The sequence below is a fragment of the Lactuca serriola genome, chromosome 9 (assembly GCF_051521515.1).
Source record: "Lactuca serriola cultivar US96UC23 chromosome 9, Lser_US96UC23_V15, whole genome shotgun sequence".
Classification (NCBI taxonomy): domain Eukaryota; kingdom Viridiplantae; phylum Streptophyta; class Magnoliopsida; order Asterales; family Asteraceae; genus Lactuca; species Lactuca serriola.
Genome location: NC_136416.1, coordinates 63,702,216 through 63,717,708, shown reverse-complemented (window position 1 = coordinate 63,717,708; position 15,493 = coordinate 63,702,216). Strand labels below are relative to the sequence as shown.

Here is a 15,493-nt window from a genome sequence, read left to right as displayed (position 1 = left end):
GTTATAAGTTGATTTCTTTTATTTGAATTGTGAAGTTTATGATTGCAATTTGTAACAGAATTCAAACCAACCGACTTTGAACTCAAAACTCCATATTTGGGTCTCTTAATCTTGGTTTAGTTTGATTTGAAAATACTAGATTAAACTACTAATGAAAATTTGAGCATAATTTGATTCTACAACAAAATGAGAATATGAGTTTAGTTGAGTTTTATGCATTTATAATGCAAATTGAGTTCAACTAAGTTCGGTTAAAAATTCTACAAACCAACTTGGTTGAACTAACAACATATATACTTGATTCGTATAAAGTGTAAATTAGAGTTTTTTTAATAATATATAAATTAGAATATTAATATTGAAAATATTAATAATAAATAAGTAGATAAATACTTAATAGTTATTAATATATGTAGGAATGAAATATATCTAATAAGGTCACATCGTACAAATAATACAAAAGGTCATTGCAAAATACGGAAAGTAAAACAAATATTGAGTTCATATTAGCCTATGTGGAGTGATCATCACACCACCATTCCAAAAATATTGTCACATCATTATCACATCACTATCACTTCATTACCACTCAGTCACTCATCTAGAACTATACATCATTTTTTATATTTATACAATGTGTGTTAATGTTTGTACATTTGAGAGAGAGAATGACTTAGGGAGAAGCTTAGATAGAACCACGACCAATAACACTACGCACAATAACGCCACCCAGGAGTGATGTTCACGTGCATCACCACTTCCCTACCACTCATCTATGAAATGGTTACTACTCCACATCATTTTTCTATACTTGTACAATGTATATAAATGTTTATACATTTAAGAGAGAGAGAGAGAGAGAGAGAACACCACCTGGGGGTGGTGTTCATGTAGATCGTGTCTTTCACGCACAGTTATAACATCGGTATTCCTAGTAGCTTAGATAATCATTGAATAAACACATTTTTTTTCTCTAACTATATTAATACCACAAATTTTAAATTGCTAAAAGGAAATATATTTTTATCTCTACCAAAAAAATATAGTTATTATCTACTATAATTACCATGGATTCTTTGTTAAGATCTATACTACCATATTATTTATATATTCCTTGTCTCTCGTATAAATTATCTTAACATTTCTTTATTGATCGACTCTTCTTATCATCTCCTCAACCATATAATATTTGTCATCTTTAAGTAGTCCATAATTGCCAACTATATAATATTTTGTCTATCTTTAATTATTTTGTGATCTACATAACTCCCAATTTATTGTCGATTGCCACATTCGATATAATATCCAATCATATCCAATAATATTCTACCAAAAGTATCTTCATTCTTGTGACTACAATAACACAACCAACTTAACTGCTACTATATAGAACTCTTCCTTTACTATCAACAAGACTTGTCACCCAACACTCATGTGACCACCCTCTACTTCAAGTATCTTGCCTTAATAAGGTGGTAACATCGTTTTTTTTTTACTTTCCATTCCTTATGGTCGTAGATCACTGGCACTTAAAACACTCATTTTGAATGTAAAGCATTCTCCTAAAAGGCTCAAACTGATAGAACTAAAAAACCATAAAACTAAGTTCACCGCCTCACCTTATTTTAGCCACTATAACCATCGAGACATTCTTATTTTTAGTACATTTAAATTTAGCCAAGAACATGCATAACTTGATTTATTCTAGGGTCATCTAGTAAAAAAAAACCATGAAATCTTTATCATTTAATCAATTAATACAGCACACTTTCATTTAGCCATTTTAATAACAAACCTTAAGTCCTAAATGATAAGAAATTGCCTAAAACAGTAAACGAAAATTGATAAAAGCAACTCTTTTACATTAGATGATTACAATGTAGGTTGCGTTAATTTATAAAAAAGCAAAAAACATTTTATATCAAACCCTTTAATCTATAAAAGAAAACTGTCGGTAAAAGAACTGGTTACAGCTTAAAGACTCAAACATCCATGTGCCATGGGCATTGGGCACACTTACCCCAACCATTTGACTAATGGACCTTCTTGGATCCACAAACGAAGGATCCAAGATCCGACACAAATTGCTCATCTAAGCAAAGAGCACATTGACCAACTACTATTCTTGAAAAGTAAATCAACCAATTAAACAAACAAATACCAATTGAGGACTATCCCAGCATGCCAACAAATAAAAGAAATAGGAAGAAACCAGGTTTCATAATCCATACTTAAAGAATCACTATGAATGCACATCCAACATAACTTCAACTAACAGTTATCATGCCAACAGTAGACAAATTCATTCTATATATAGTTTCAAATTCCATTTCCACCACCCTCAACCTCAACCTCAACCTCAAGCAATCCTTCCATATTCATTTCCTCCATGTGAAGATGGCAGAATATTGGCAGCAATCGGATGATTTCCCCTACGCCCTACAAAAAAAGGAATCACAATTCCAGACTTCAACTCAATGTACAACTTTAATAAAAGCAAAAAAGTCAAAATCGGTCAAGTAGCAAGAACAATACCCCATGGTGCACTGCTGCTTCCAGGGGAACGAGGACCTCCGGAATTGAAATTGGAAAGAGGAGCCTGTTTTACATGATTCCATTCCGCCCCGCGGATTCCCATTGACCTTCCGTGATTGAACCGTTGAACGGGCTGCTGGCCCAATCGACTCGGTGAAAATTGTGAGTAATGAGTAGGTATTATATGGGAAGTTGTCATCATGGGGTGAACATATATGTCTTGGGATGAGCCTTCTCCATGTGGGAATCCTTGAATTGGCCTATAAATTATAATAAGCCATAAAACATCTCAATCACTCACAATTTGTTTTTCATGAAATGATAAGTTCAACCGGAATCACTAATTACCGTTGTGTTGACATCTGATTGAATCTCCCAGCAGCCCCAACAAATGATTCTTGATTAAGATGCATACTCTTACTGAATTCCACTGTCATGTTGTTCACATCTGAACTATCATCTTGAAGAAGCAACTCGTCACTGGAGACACAAGTTTCAAACAGGATTCTCATAATAAAACTGTCTAAAATCATTTACAAAAAAAGACGTTAACACCCTCAATCATTATTACCTGTAGTTAGGATCCCAATCCCCGGGATCAGGAAGCGAAGTGGTAGCCTCAGACTTAAACTGTTTATGATTCCCACTACTTCTCGGTTGTTGCTTCCGATTTTGAGAATTTAAATTCGATTGTAGATGATGCATTGAAGAACGACCCATGACAGGTGGCGAACTCTCAATGGACGAGCTAACATCAGGAAACTGTCCTTGTCCTTGTCCGTGTCCTTGCCAATGAGGAGTCGATGTTGTTTCCTGAGTTTGTAAACTCCCGGAATACCCCCATGGTTTTCTTCTATTCATCTGATTCCCGGATGGAATCCCGGTTCCCTTTCCAAGAGGGGATCCGTGATTCCCTCTAGCTGGTGAACTAGGCCCGTAATGCCCGGGGGACCCGCTTGTAACCTGGGAATAGGGCGGGGTGAATTGTGACGGGCTGGTTCCGAGGGACATGGGTGCAAAATTCCCTTGGGCCGGGCTGAACCCGAACCCGTTTCCATGTGGGATTTGCATGATTCTTCTTCTAGCATCCGGGCTACTTCCAAGAACTGGAGCGTGTCCTTGTGCATAGTTGTTCATGGCTGATGGGCCCACGGGTGAATAATACGTGACCATGTTGTTACTGTTGTCCCCGTAACTACCATAACTACTTCCGAGTAAATTACCATCGTTGTAACTGCCATGACTTCCTAAACTTCCGAAATTACCCCCGTGTGCGTATGGCATTACTTGAAAATGAGAGTTGTTATACATTGCCACTCGGTTTCCACCTAGAACCTACATAAATTTTAAACTGGTTACAAAGGGTAAAAAGGTCAAATTAGTGACATGGAGTTAAGAAGCAGAAGTGCTCACGTTAGGAGAGAGACCTGCAGCAAACCAATGACCGCCAGCTGGATGATGGTCAACCTTCATGTTATGAGAAACAGGCTACATTGCAAAACAGAAAATATATAAAAAAAAGATACTAAAGTGATAAAAAATAATAATAATAATAAAAAATAAAAGAATTAGTTACCACACGAGGAGTTTCGGGAGCAGGTGTATAAGGGCAAGTAAAAGGTTCACCGGTTACAAAGGGATGCTTAGAAGCCTGCAACAATTATATAAAGTGTTACCAATTAAATTTCTTAATAAATGAAGATTTGTTTGATATGTGAACAAAAAATTGGTATATAATAACAACCTGCAAAGGTGACCACCGTTTAGCTGGATCGAATTCTACGAGTCCCCTCAAGAAATCAATAAGTGCTAGTCGTATTTGACTCTCTGTGGTTTGTTTGTTGTAAATATGACATGATCAGATATAGTTTAAAAGATTTGGTGAGAATAGTGAGTGTAAGAGATTTAAGGAGATTGGGATAACCTTTAGCCAAATCTTCTTCTTGTAGATTTTTTCTGTATGGATACTTTTTGACAATTGTTTCAAGATTCATGTGATTGAAGTACTCCTTTCCAATTGATGGTTTCTTCAACTCTCTCTGAAGGAAAAGAGAAACATAATGAATCAAAATACAGCCAAAAGTACTCATAGTAGCTACTGGAACAAAAGAAAGACACTGGTATATCATAAGACATAATCTTTTTTGGGAAAAAAATATTCTTGTCGTCAAGCCTAGTGGAAACCAAAGGTGAAGGGAAGCATTGGAGGATAGCCTTCTGTTTAGCTCCTTGCACATTAGATAGGAAAATCAAGCATTTGCTGAAATTGAGAAGAAGGCCAAATCTGACCAAAACTTGTAGAGTGAAAGTTCCCAATAGCAAAAAAGAACAGAAGAATTCAAATATCATTTTGCATATATGGTGATATGTGAACATATCAACTAACTATTGTTCTCGATGCTTCCCACATTATGAAATCAAACACTTGCATAACAAGGATGGAAAGGAATACTTTTATTCTGAGCATACATCCCCTAAAGTGAAATACTTTTATTCCTATGTGCTACATCTGCATTATGATACTTACATGTATCCTTCTGTGTGATTCTCTGGGACTCACGGTTTTTAAAGAGTTTATTACAAGAGTGTAAAGTGTTCTATACCATGCAGGAGTATATTTATTTAAAGAGTTCTTATTACATCACTTCCCTATTTACAAGTTTCAAAGATTTTATTTATTTATATCTTATACGAGTCTTAACCCCTATGTTTTTCACTAGGCTTTCCAGCATGACTTACTATTTTGATGTGTCCCAAGTGCTAAAAGCTAAGTGACGGGAGGAGATATAGAAGTTTAAGAATTTGCCATAGAGCTTTTAGAATGGCATCTTCTATTGGGATTTGGGAATAGTGACGTTTACTTATTACATATTTGGCCACTTAAAGAGTGAATACACTTTATGAGTTCTATTTAGTTGTGTGATTTGAATGACAAAGAGACGAACTCGGATTCACACAACAAGCTTTAAATTGAAATGCCTAATTTTTCAAAGTATGTTGCTATTCCCAATGAACATAAATGAGAGGTCTTTGATACAACCAAATTGACAAACTCGATTACCTATAACTTAATGCTTAAAAACAAACGATAGGTGCCTGATATTCAAGACTTAGGGGATCTCCAAAGTCCAAACAAAAGAAAACAACTCACAAAACTTTGCCTGCTTTCTTAGAGCTGTCCCTAACCCTATTTATTGACTCTCCTAAACTGATAAAAGGAAACTATACTTGTAGAAGGAAACCAGAATCAAGTCAATCAACTAAATAATAAAGATATTAGAATAATTATAAATGAGAAATTAAATATCCTCCTACCTTTTCTTCCTACTTATGTTCCTACCCATGTGAAATGGTGACACGTGTTATATTTTGATAAAATTAATAATATTATATACACGTGTCATCATTTCACATGGGTAGGAAGATAAGTATGAAGAAAGTAGGAGGTTATTTAGTTTCTCGTTATAAATTACTAAACAACCCCTGTTGTCGTTTTGCGCCTCTGGTAAACTTGATCCCACTTACCCACTCAGTGTTTCACCTTGCCTCGGGCATCTCACACCTTGAAGAAGTCAAAAGATTCACCATTAAAGAAAATGGAGTGCTAACGTAGAGCAAAGAATCCACAAAACTGCCTACTCCTAGCATGCCTCCTATCACTCATATTTTCATATTTAATATTTTAAGTGCTTATCGGAAAGAAAAGCATAATTATGTTGTTAAGCCTGGTGATCGCATACAGTACCTTGTTCCTCATATTATTTGGTATTTTCCTAAGGCTCTAGATCGTCCTATATATGCATGAGGAAATGTATACCTTCAGACATGACACACCATCGGGATATTCCTAAGGATAAGATTATAATGGAACCTCAAGCATATATACTGTATGTCTCTACAACCGTTTATTATAGCTTAACCTATAATCCATCATATCATCTTGATATCAAGAACGCATTTCTTCCTATAATTCATGAGGAAAAGGTTTGCATACAACAAACTCCGAGATTATTGCTTTACAGCTACTCTTCCAACGTATATTGCTTACAACATTTCCTTTAAGAGTTAAAGCAGACACCTTGATTCTTGCTTTTTTCATTTTCCCCAACTCTAAAAACGTTTAGGATGATCCGAACTTCACATGACTACTAGATATTCATTCTACAATCAAAGAAACGGAAAGATAGTGTGCTAGAATTCTATGTAAATTGTTATTGCTAGTGATCATACTCAAGAAATTGTTGCTCCTAAAATTTTAGTTCACAAGGAGTTCTGAACCAAAGACCTTAAGAGGAGTCTTGATTACTTAGCAAGGTCACGAAAGGGCATCTTATTCTTGGCTAGGCTAGATTATTGTCATCCTGCTGCAATTTATGGCTTGCTCATGAATAAGACTAGAAAATCATGGAATCCATAACACCCATGAGACATAGACAATGGTAAATGTTTAAGCATTTACACTAAGCTTGTGAAACTCTCCAATGTCAGCATTGGCCTCACTAACCTAAAGTTCTTATCCAACATATAATGCATCCTTTTCCTTGGACCATATATTCCAAACTTTACTAAATTTGGATGCGAATCATGCGAGTCACCATCATGCCCTTTAGAATTTACATTTCAGGTAATTGCAATAAGGAGAAGATCCAGGATCCCGATTAAATTTCATCTGTTATCTTGCAATATATGATGGAAATTGATCAAGTGCTTCTAAATAGCTACGTGTTCCTGCCTATATAACCCTTCTTTCATTCATAGTGACACGCCCAAATTAGAAGAAATCTAAGATAAACTCACTTAAGTGCCAATATCATGAATGTAACTAACAAGCAACAACTTAAGCAATATATTATAGTGTCATGTGGCAAAACTAAAATGAACACTTACAGCTTCATATTCTTCTTCATTTAAAGCTTGGTATACACTCCTTCCACAAGAAGAAATCTGGCTAGTCTCTTCATGGCTGACACTTCCTACACACTTGAAGAATTTGCTCGTGTTCTTTGCCTCTTTAAGTACATAATCAGGTGGTTGTTCCCTGGATAGAGAAAACAAATAAGAACATGAGGATCAAAACTTGATACCAACACAAAACAGGAGCATACCCGAGTATCTTTATCATCCTCCTAAGAAGATCAAATTCTGATGCTCCTGGAAAAAGTGGTAGGCCAAGAAATAGTTCAGCAACTATGCATCCAAATGACCACATGTCAATGGCAGTTGTATACTGATATCCAAGAAGAACTTCAGGTGATCTGTAGTATCGACTCTGCAAAAAAAGGTATCATTCAGAACAGTGTTCATCAACCTAACAATATTTAAGCAAGCAAGTTTATAAAAACCTGGATATAAGAGTAAACAGTGTGATCTTCCATGCATGCTGATCCGAAGTCAATAATTTTGATCGCTGCTGGTTTCACACTGGTAACAAACAATAAACAGAAATAGTGGGAGAAAATAAGCTCAAAATTCATATAAAATGTAGTACAAAAATGATCAATTATTGAAAGAGGAAGAGGAGCAACTCACCTGGTGCATAAGAGAATGTTCTCAGGTTTTAAATCACAATGGATAATAGCAGCATCTTTCATCAGAGCTAAACCGTATAAAATCTAGCACAAAAATGATCGATTATTGAATGAGGAACAGATGGAAGAGAAATATTAAACTACAGGGGCACTCCAAAACAATTTTAAACCTGCTTTGAGAATAGTTGCACAATGCTCAATGATAATCCCCGAAAGTGATTTAGCTTTATAAGCTCATACCTGATATAAAACCAGAATACAAAAGGTTCAGATCAATGAGTAGCCCATAGAAGATGAAGATGATGTGTATGACACAAAAGAACTTACAGATTCGAATCAAGCAGTTCAAAAGCAATGCAAAGATGTCGCTGGTATACAAAGTAATCATAAATACGAACAATATGATGCTTATCCTCAGGGTCAAACTTTTTATTTAACTGAAAAAGTAAAAAGAAAATTAGCATTCTAAATTTCTAATTCAAAGTTCAAACCCTAGCCACAACCAGAAGAACACTTACTGTTGTCAGTATGGAAACTTCAACCAATGCCTGTTGATAGTAAGCAGGTTGATTTTTTATAACCTTCACTGCAACAAAACGGTCCAGCTCAGCAACCCAACATTTAGCAACCTGCCCGAATGTCCCTTGCCCGAGTATGTCTTTTACAATATATCTGAAAATCATTAAAAAATTATATCTGAGACTGAGATGATCCTTTTCTTTTCAATACAAATAGTAAGCAATTAACCTTCTGTGAGTGTCTAAATTAACCAAGGCAAAGTTCACAGTAAGAATAAGGTCTGAATTTTCATTATCATAGCCATCATTGAGTACTCCAGCAGATGGGGTTGTCAGAAACCTTTTTGGGTTTAATTCATCTGAATAATTGAACTGTGGGTTGCATATTCTGTATGTGTCAACTATATCCTTGGTTAATCTTGATACCAACTGCAAAATAATAGAGAATATAACAGTCAGTCTCCTTCGTCAACTGTCAATTGTCAATGACTTTAATTCACATAATCATCATCTGATACACAGTGCGAAGGAAAGATTTTGATTTTGATGGGTAAAAAGAAGGAACTCACAGGTCGTTTAACGAGAACACGCAAATTCTGTGACTTTGCATCACTTGGCGCATAAGGTCGGAAAACAAGCTGTCTAGGACTCCATGGAACTGATGCTGAAGCGGATGATAAGCTATCATCTGCTGTCACGGTGCAAGTAGTGTTGACCTCATCCATCAGTGCTACGCCACAATCCACCACCGGAATATTCTAGAAATTGAATGAATATCATAAATAATTAAAGCATCAGCGGAGGTTCGATTGCTGCTGCCCCGTCGTCGAATGTCTTAATCTTCCAGCAAATTGAAGTAATTTACCGGAAGACTGCAATCCCATTATCATTGCTAAAACCCCACAGCGGTCATAAACAAAGCAGCAGTTTCAGATCCATCAAAGTAATAACCCGAAATCAGTCGTCAAATAACAAGAACAGGAACAAGAACCACACTTTCTTTGATAATCAAATTGGTTCCCTTCTTTTTTCGAAATCCAGACACAAGCCGGAGGAAATAGATTGATAATCGGAGAGGATGATCGGGAAATTCAAGAAAGAAACTATTGTGATTACTAATATCGGATAGAGGATCGAGAATAGATTCAAAGGGGTACCAACAAAGGACGGAAAGGAACAATCTTGCGAAAATCAAATGTGTGTGTATTTGGGTTTCTAGAAAAAGATTAAAAGATTGATTTCACAAAGACATCGTCGGCACCTCCAATTAAAAGAAAAGGAAAAAAAAAAAAAAAAGGTTTTTGAGTTTTATCTGTCTTCGCTCACGAGTCACGAGCACCGCCGCTGTCGAACGTATAATGATAATCTCCGGTATATTACTGGATTACATCTTTGAAACAATTGCAAGAAACAGCCTTATACTTTTGTCGGTTACACAATCTGAACCCTCTACTTTACCAATTATGTATTTAACGATGACGGTGTTTAATTGGGGTTTACTTTCTAACAAATACATAATAGACAAACCTTCGATACGTGATACTTATCTTCCAAATAAAATAAGGATAAATCCGAATTTAAACTCAAATTCGATGAAATTACATTTAATACCAAGTAATGATGCTTATCTAAAAACCAATTTATTACCAAATCAATACTTTCATGATTTTCTTTAATTATAATAACTTTAAAATAAGGATAAATCCGAATGTAAACTCAAATTCGATGAAATTACATTTAATACCCAACAAGGATGCTTAACTTATCTAAAACCAATCTTTTTTTTATAAATGAACTAGTTGTAACACTCATATGTTATACGGGTTTAAAACAAAATGTTAAATAGGAACAATTAAATAGAAAATTTATTTGAATTTAAAAATTATGAGAAGAAAAACATGCAAAAATAAATTAATTAAAATTATGTGTTTAGTTAGCAGATTCGTGTATTAAACGGTTTAATTCTAACAAAATGTTAAACACAAATGTTTAAACTGTAAATTTATTTTTAAATTGAAATTGAAATTTAAAATTTAAAATTTAAAATTTAAAATTAATAGTCATTATGGCAGGTCTAATTTATGGAAACTAAATTAATGAAATATTGGAAATGAAAAATAAAGTAAATAAGAAGTGGAAAATAAATATCTCTTAAAATTATGACAAAATGACATGTGGCCACTTGAATGAGAGAATGACATGTGACAAAATCATTCTTATTTATTAGGGTATATATATATATATATATATATATATATATATATATATATATATATATATATATATATATATACACACACACACACTCGGCGAATGCATGCACGTTGCACATAAGCATCTATATACCTGAAATCTTTACAAATATATGTTTTTTTTTAATAACAATAATGTTGTTGTTAAATTTGATATAATAATTCGTATACTAAGTTGATATAGTATATTGACTATTTTGAATTATATGATAATATATATATAAATCTATAAAAACTGCATAATCTCAATCTTTTGAATGACCTTTATCCGCTGGTTACTCATGAATAAAATTAAATATAATATACGGTTTAATTTTATCTATAGTTGTTGTTATTGTTAAAAGTTTTCATAATCTTTAAAAGTTTTCAAATAATCAGCTTAAAATAACTTATAATAACAATAGTTAAAAATAACCCTATATAAATGATTATATTATTACCTTTAATTTCTATCATTGTAATTATTTAAAACATCATACAATTTTTTTTATTGTAAAGGTAACAATATAATCATTTATATAGGGTTATTTTTAACTATTGTTATTATAAGTTATTTCAAGCAGCTTATTTGAAAACTTTTAACTATTATAAAAATATTTTTAGGAAATATTTTAGTTAAATTGATAATACAATTTAGTTTTTGCATTTAGCACTACAATTTATCACTTTTAACTATTCATAAGATATTTTTTGAGTTCTTTAATTGAACTGAAATTTATATTGAAGTTACCCCTATAATTTTATATTTAAATTAACAATTTAAGTATTTTCTCAAAACGATTCAAAAGTTGTAGCTTTAAACTGATAATGGTTTGTATTCAACAACATATTAAATGAAACAAATTAAGTATACTATGTTAAAAGTTAAAGAAATAACTTTATAAGTAGAAGTAAAAATATTATGTTAATATTGAAATTTAGTTTATTTATGATTACACTTTAGGTTTGATACTTATTTAACCTTATTAACCAACTTATAATCATCATTAGAAAGACACTACAATCTATCACTTTTAACCATTTACAAAATATTATTTAGGTTGTTTAAGTTGAACTAAAATTTATATTTAAGTTGATCGTGTAAGGTTATATTTAAATTAACAATTTAAGTATTTATACAAATTTTTCAAAAGTTGTAGCTTTAAAATGATAATGGTTTACATACAACAACATATTAGACCTAATAAATTAAGTATAATATGTTAAAAGCTAAAAACATAACTTTATACATAGAAGAAAATATATTCTTTTAATATTGAAATTTAGTTTATATATATGATTACACTTTAGGTTTTATATTTATTTAACCTTATTAACCAACTTATAATCATTATTAAAAAGAAATTGAAAAGTCATAGGAGTTTCAAATGAATGTGGTGAAAGGAAAAATGAATGTGGTGAAAGGAAAAATGCTTCCTTTATAAGTATATAATGAATGATATATATGCTAGATTTAGAATATGGTTAAGTTTTATGACTCTTGTATGAGTTTTGGGGCCATTTTCTCCTTTTGTGCCCTAGATAGCGTTTGGGACATGCATGTCCAAAAAGCCATGATTTTTATGATATTCTAGAGTAAACATGACACTATGGAGGATTTGGTTGCTTGGCCAAAAAGAGATTAAGAGTTTTATTAAGAACTTCTAATCAGAGCGTTCACACGACGTGAGCACAAGGGGTGTCACGAAGTGAGGATGACATTCATTGACTGTTTTGGACATATTAGGTTACGATGTGACCATTAGGGGTCACGACGTGACTAGTGAATTGCAGGACTTTTGAGTGTGGATTGATTTTGACTTTGAACAAGGTTTGACCAATTTTGACCTAATGGTATTTTAGGTATTTTGAATTGTAATTGGTCACTTGTAACGTCCCAAAATCTAAGACCAAAAATTTCATTTTTAGTTTAATAATTAATAAAACAGATTATTGAATACATCATTAAGTTATATCATATCATAAAAACCCATAAGTCATATGTCTCAAAACAAGTCATAATAATGTCATAGTACAAATCCTAAGAACATCATAGTGCGAAAAATAGTGGTGTGATGCGCTGCAGTCATGTTAGCTCCTTTCCATTCGAAGAAGAAGTACCTAAAACCAAAACTAAAAACCATAAGCACAAAGCTTAGTGAGTTCCCCCATCATACCACATACCATACAATAAACATATTGCCAGACATATTTGGGTGTCCGACCTACCCTGTTGAGCATATATGGGTGCTCAATGTATGCTTGTCAGGCATACCGGGGTGCCTGATGACCTACCCCTGTCAAGCATATTTGGGTGCTCGACCTACCCTGCCAGGCATATCTGGGTGCCCAACCTACCCTATGGTTTATTTCAACCGGTTACGGGGACTATTTCACCCCTACCATTAACACATAATAACATAGCATAACATACTATCAGGTATATCCGAGTGCTCGACCTACCCTCCGGTTTATCTCAACCGGTTACGGGGTCTAACCCACCCCTCCTACCACTATCACATAATACCATAGCATACTAGCACATAAAGCATAACAGATAGTGGCACACCAGACAATTATCACAAAGACAATCATCTCAACTATAATTAACTAATATTGGGCCGACATTGGTGCCTTCGACCGACTTCTACTGGAAGGTAACTCACCTTAAATGTCGTGAAGTAACTGAACTGTCCTCGACTCTAGAATCGACTCCTCTTAAACTCCTACACATAAACATCTCCTTTGATTACCCTTTCATACTTACCCATTTAAGGGTCAACTCATGTCAAGGTCCAAGTCAAAGTCAACCTTCTGGTCAAAGTCAACGTTCTGGGTTGACTCAACTCGCCAAGTTCCATAAATCATAAACCCTGAAATCACAACCCAACTCGTCGAGTTCTTTCATGAACTCGTCGAGTTCCTTCCTATAATAGAATCAGGACATTTCGCTACAACTCACCGAGTCCTTCCTTGAACTCTTCGAGTTCTTTAATCTTCAAAACTCGAAAAACCTTAACCAACTCGACGAGTCATCTCCTAGACTCACTAAGTTTGCTTAGGAATCGGAAAATGTTGGGGATCACGATCCAACTTGCCGAGTTGCATGAACAACTCGTCGAGTTCCCTTAGTCTACACCTATTCAGTCGTTTCCAATCGAGTTCAATGCTTCCAAACCATAGATCTGGTCCCCTAGGACTAAGTTACCATGTAAAGTTGCTAACTTTATGTCCATGCATGGTGTCATGAAGTTAGAAACACCAAAACTAAGCTATATAAGAGATCTAGGGCATGGGGAAGGGCCAAGGCTTGATAAAGCTGGCAACTTTAAGCCTCATAAGCTCATGAGTGCCTAGATCTGAAGTCACAACTTCATGATATACTCAAATCCCGACAATGACTTCAATATGGCCTAAAAGTGACAACATACTACCCTAAATGAAGATCTAAGTAATAGAAATACAAGGTATCAACTTTATATCTCAAATGAGTCAGAAATGCAATTCAAACTCTGGATTTACTAGCTTCCTCTTGAATCCCCAAACTTCTCCTTCCTTCACAAGCTTCAAAATCACAAATAATGCACAAAATGGCTCAAAACTCTCCAAAAGTGGATTAGGGTTTCTTAGCTTGGGTTTGGGACGATGGAGGCTGCAAATTAGGCCAGCCTTTGAAGGTTAAGGTGTTTAAATAGGGTGCTAAACCCTGAAAATTAGGGTTTCATTCTGGCAACCCTACTCTCGAGTTGAGTCCCTCGACTCGTCGAATAGTCTTTAATTTCCGCATCCATATTGTGTTCCTAGTCGACGAGTTTGGGGCCTCCAACTCGTCGAGTTCCTATTAGAAAATGAATAAATTGATTTAAAATACATACCAAGAACCGGGCGTTACATCACTATTTGATGAATATGTGACCGTTAGATATGATATTTAGAGCAATGTCCTGTTTAACGATCTTTTCAGACCAAGAGGTGAGTTTTCCTCACTGTACTTGTGGGCGAAGGCACCAAGGCCGGCCCATTGGATTGATATCCTTATATATATATATATATATATATATATATATATATATATATATATACTGATTGATGATATGTTGAGTATGTGGTAGATCTGTATGATTTTATGATGGTTATTGTTATTCGTTAGGCTGGTAGATCTGTAGGACTACCTGTGATTACTAGGTGCATGGTTATCTCTCTGTTGAATATGTTTGTTATCTATTATATGTTGACATGTTATGTTGGGGTTGAGACTACTACTTTGTGTTAGCAATTAACAGACCGGGGCAATCCAGCCGGGAGGTTGTGGGCCTGGGTATTCCAACCAGGAGGTTGTGGGCCAAGTTAATCAAACCGGGAGGTTGTGAACCTAGTATATGATATGTAGGGAAATCCAACTGGGAGGTTGTGGGTCAGGGTAATCTAATCGAGAGGTTGTGGACCCAACATGCAGGATTGTATATGTTATGTGTTGTGTGGTGGTACTTTGGGGGGACTCGCTAAGCTTTGGCTTATAGTTTCAGTTTATTGTTTTAGGTACTTCAGATGATCGCGGGAAAGCAAAGACGTGATCGTGCACATCTTCCTGTGTGTATGATATTGGATATTGGGGAAAACTCTGATTATGATTATACTTTTGAAACAATGGTTTTGTAAAAACTTTATGGTTAAAACTAGG

The 15,493-nt window shown here is 34.5% G+C and overlaps 1 protein-coding gene across 1 annotated transcript; it reads right to left on the bottom strand.

The window, feature by feature from the left end:
• Window positions 1–2,201: 2,201 nt before the first annotated feature.
• On the bottom strand, window positions 2,202–9,930 carry YAK1 (YAK1-like protein 1). Its single transcript, XM_079022695.1, has 17 exons — window positions 9,151–9,930; window positions 8,811–9,010; window positions 8,582–8,735; window positions 8,391–8,500; window positions 8,234–8,303; window positions 8,065–8,147; window positions 7,878–7,956; window positions 7,641–7,804; window positions 7,423–7,573; window positions 4,460–4,574; window positions 4,280–4,362; window positions 4,112–4,186; window positions 3,949–4,023; window positions 3,107–3,870; window positions 2,884–3,015; window positions 2,536–2,795; window positions 2,202–2,439 (listed from the first exon to the last, which is right to left on the bottom strand). Exons 1-17 carry the CDS (start codon window positions 9,304–9,306, stop codon window positions 2,360–2,362), a joined length of 2,751 nt encoding a protein of 916 aa, XP_078878821.1. The 5' UTR covers window positions 9,307–9,930; the 3' UTR covers window positions 2,202–2,359.
• Window positions 9,931–15,493: the final 5,563 nt, after the last annotated feature.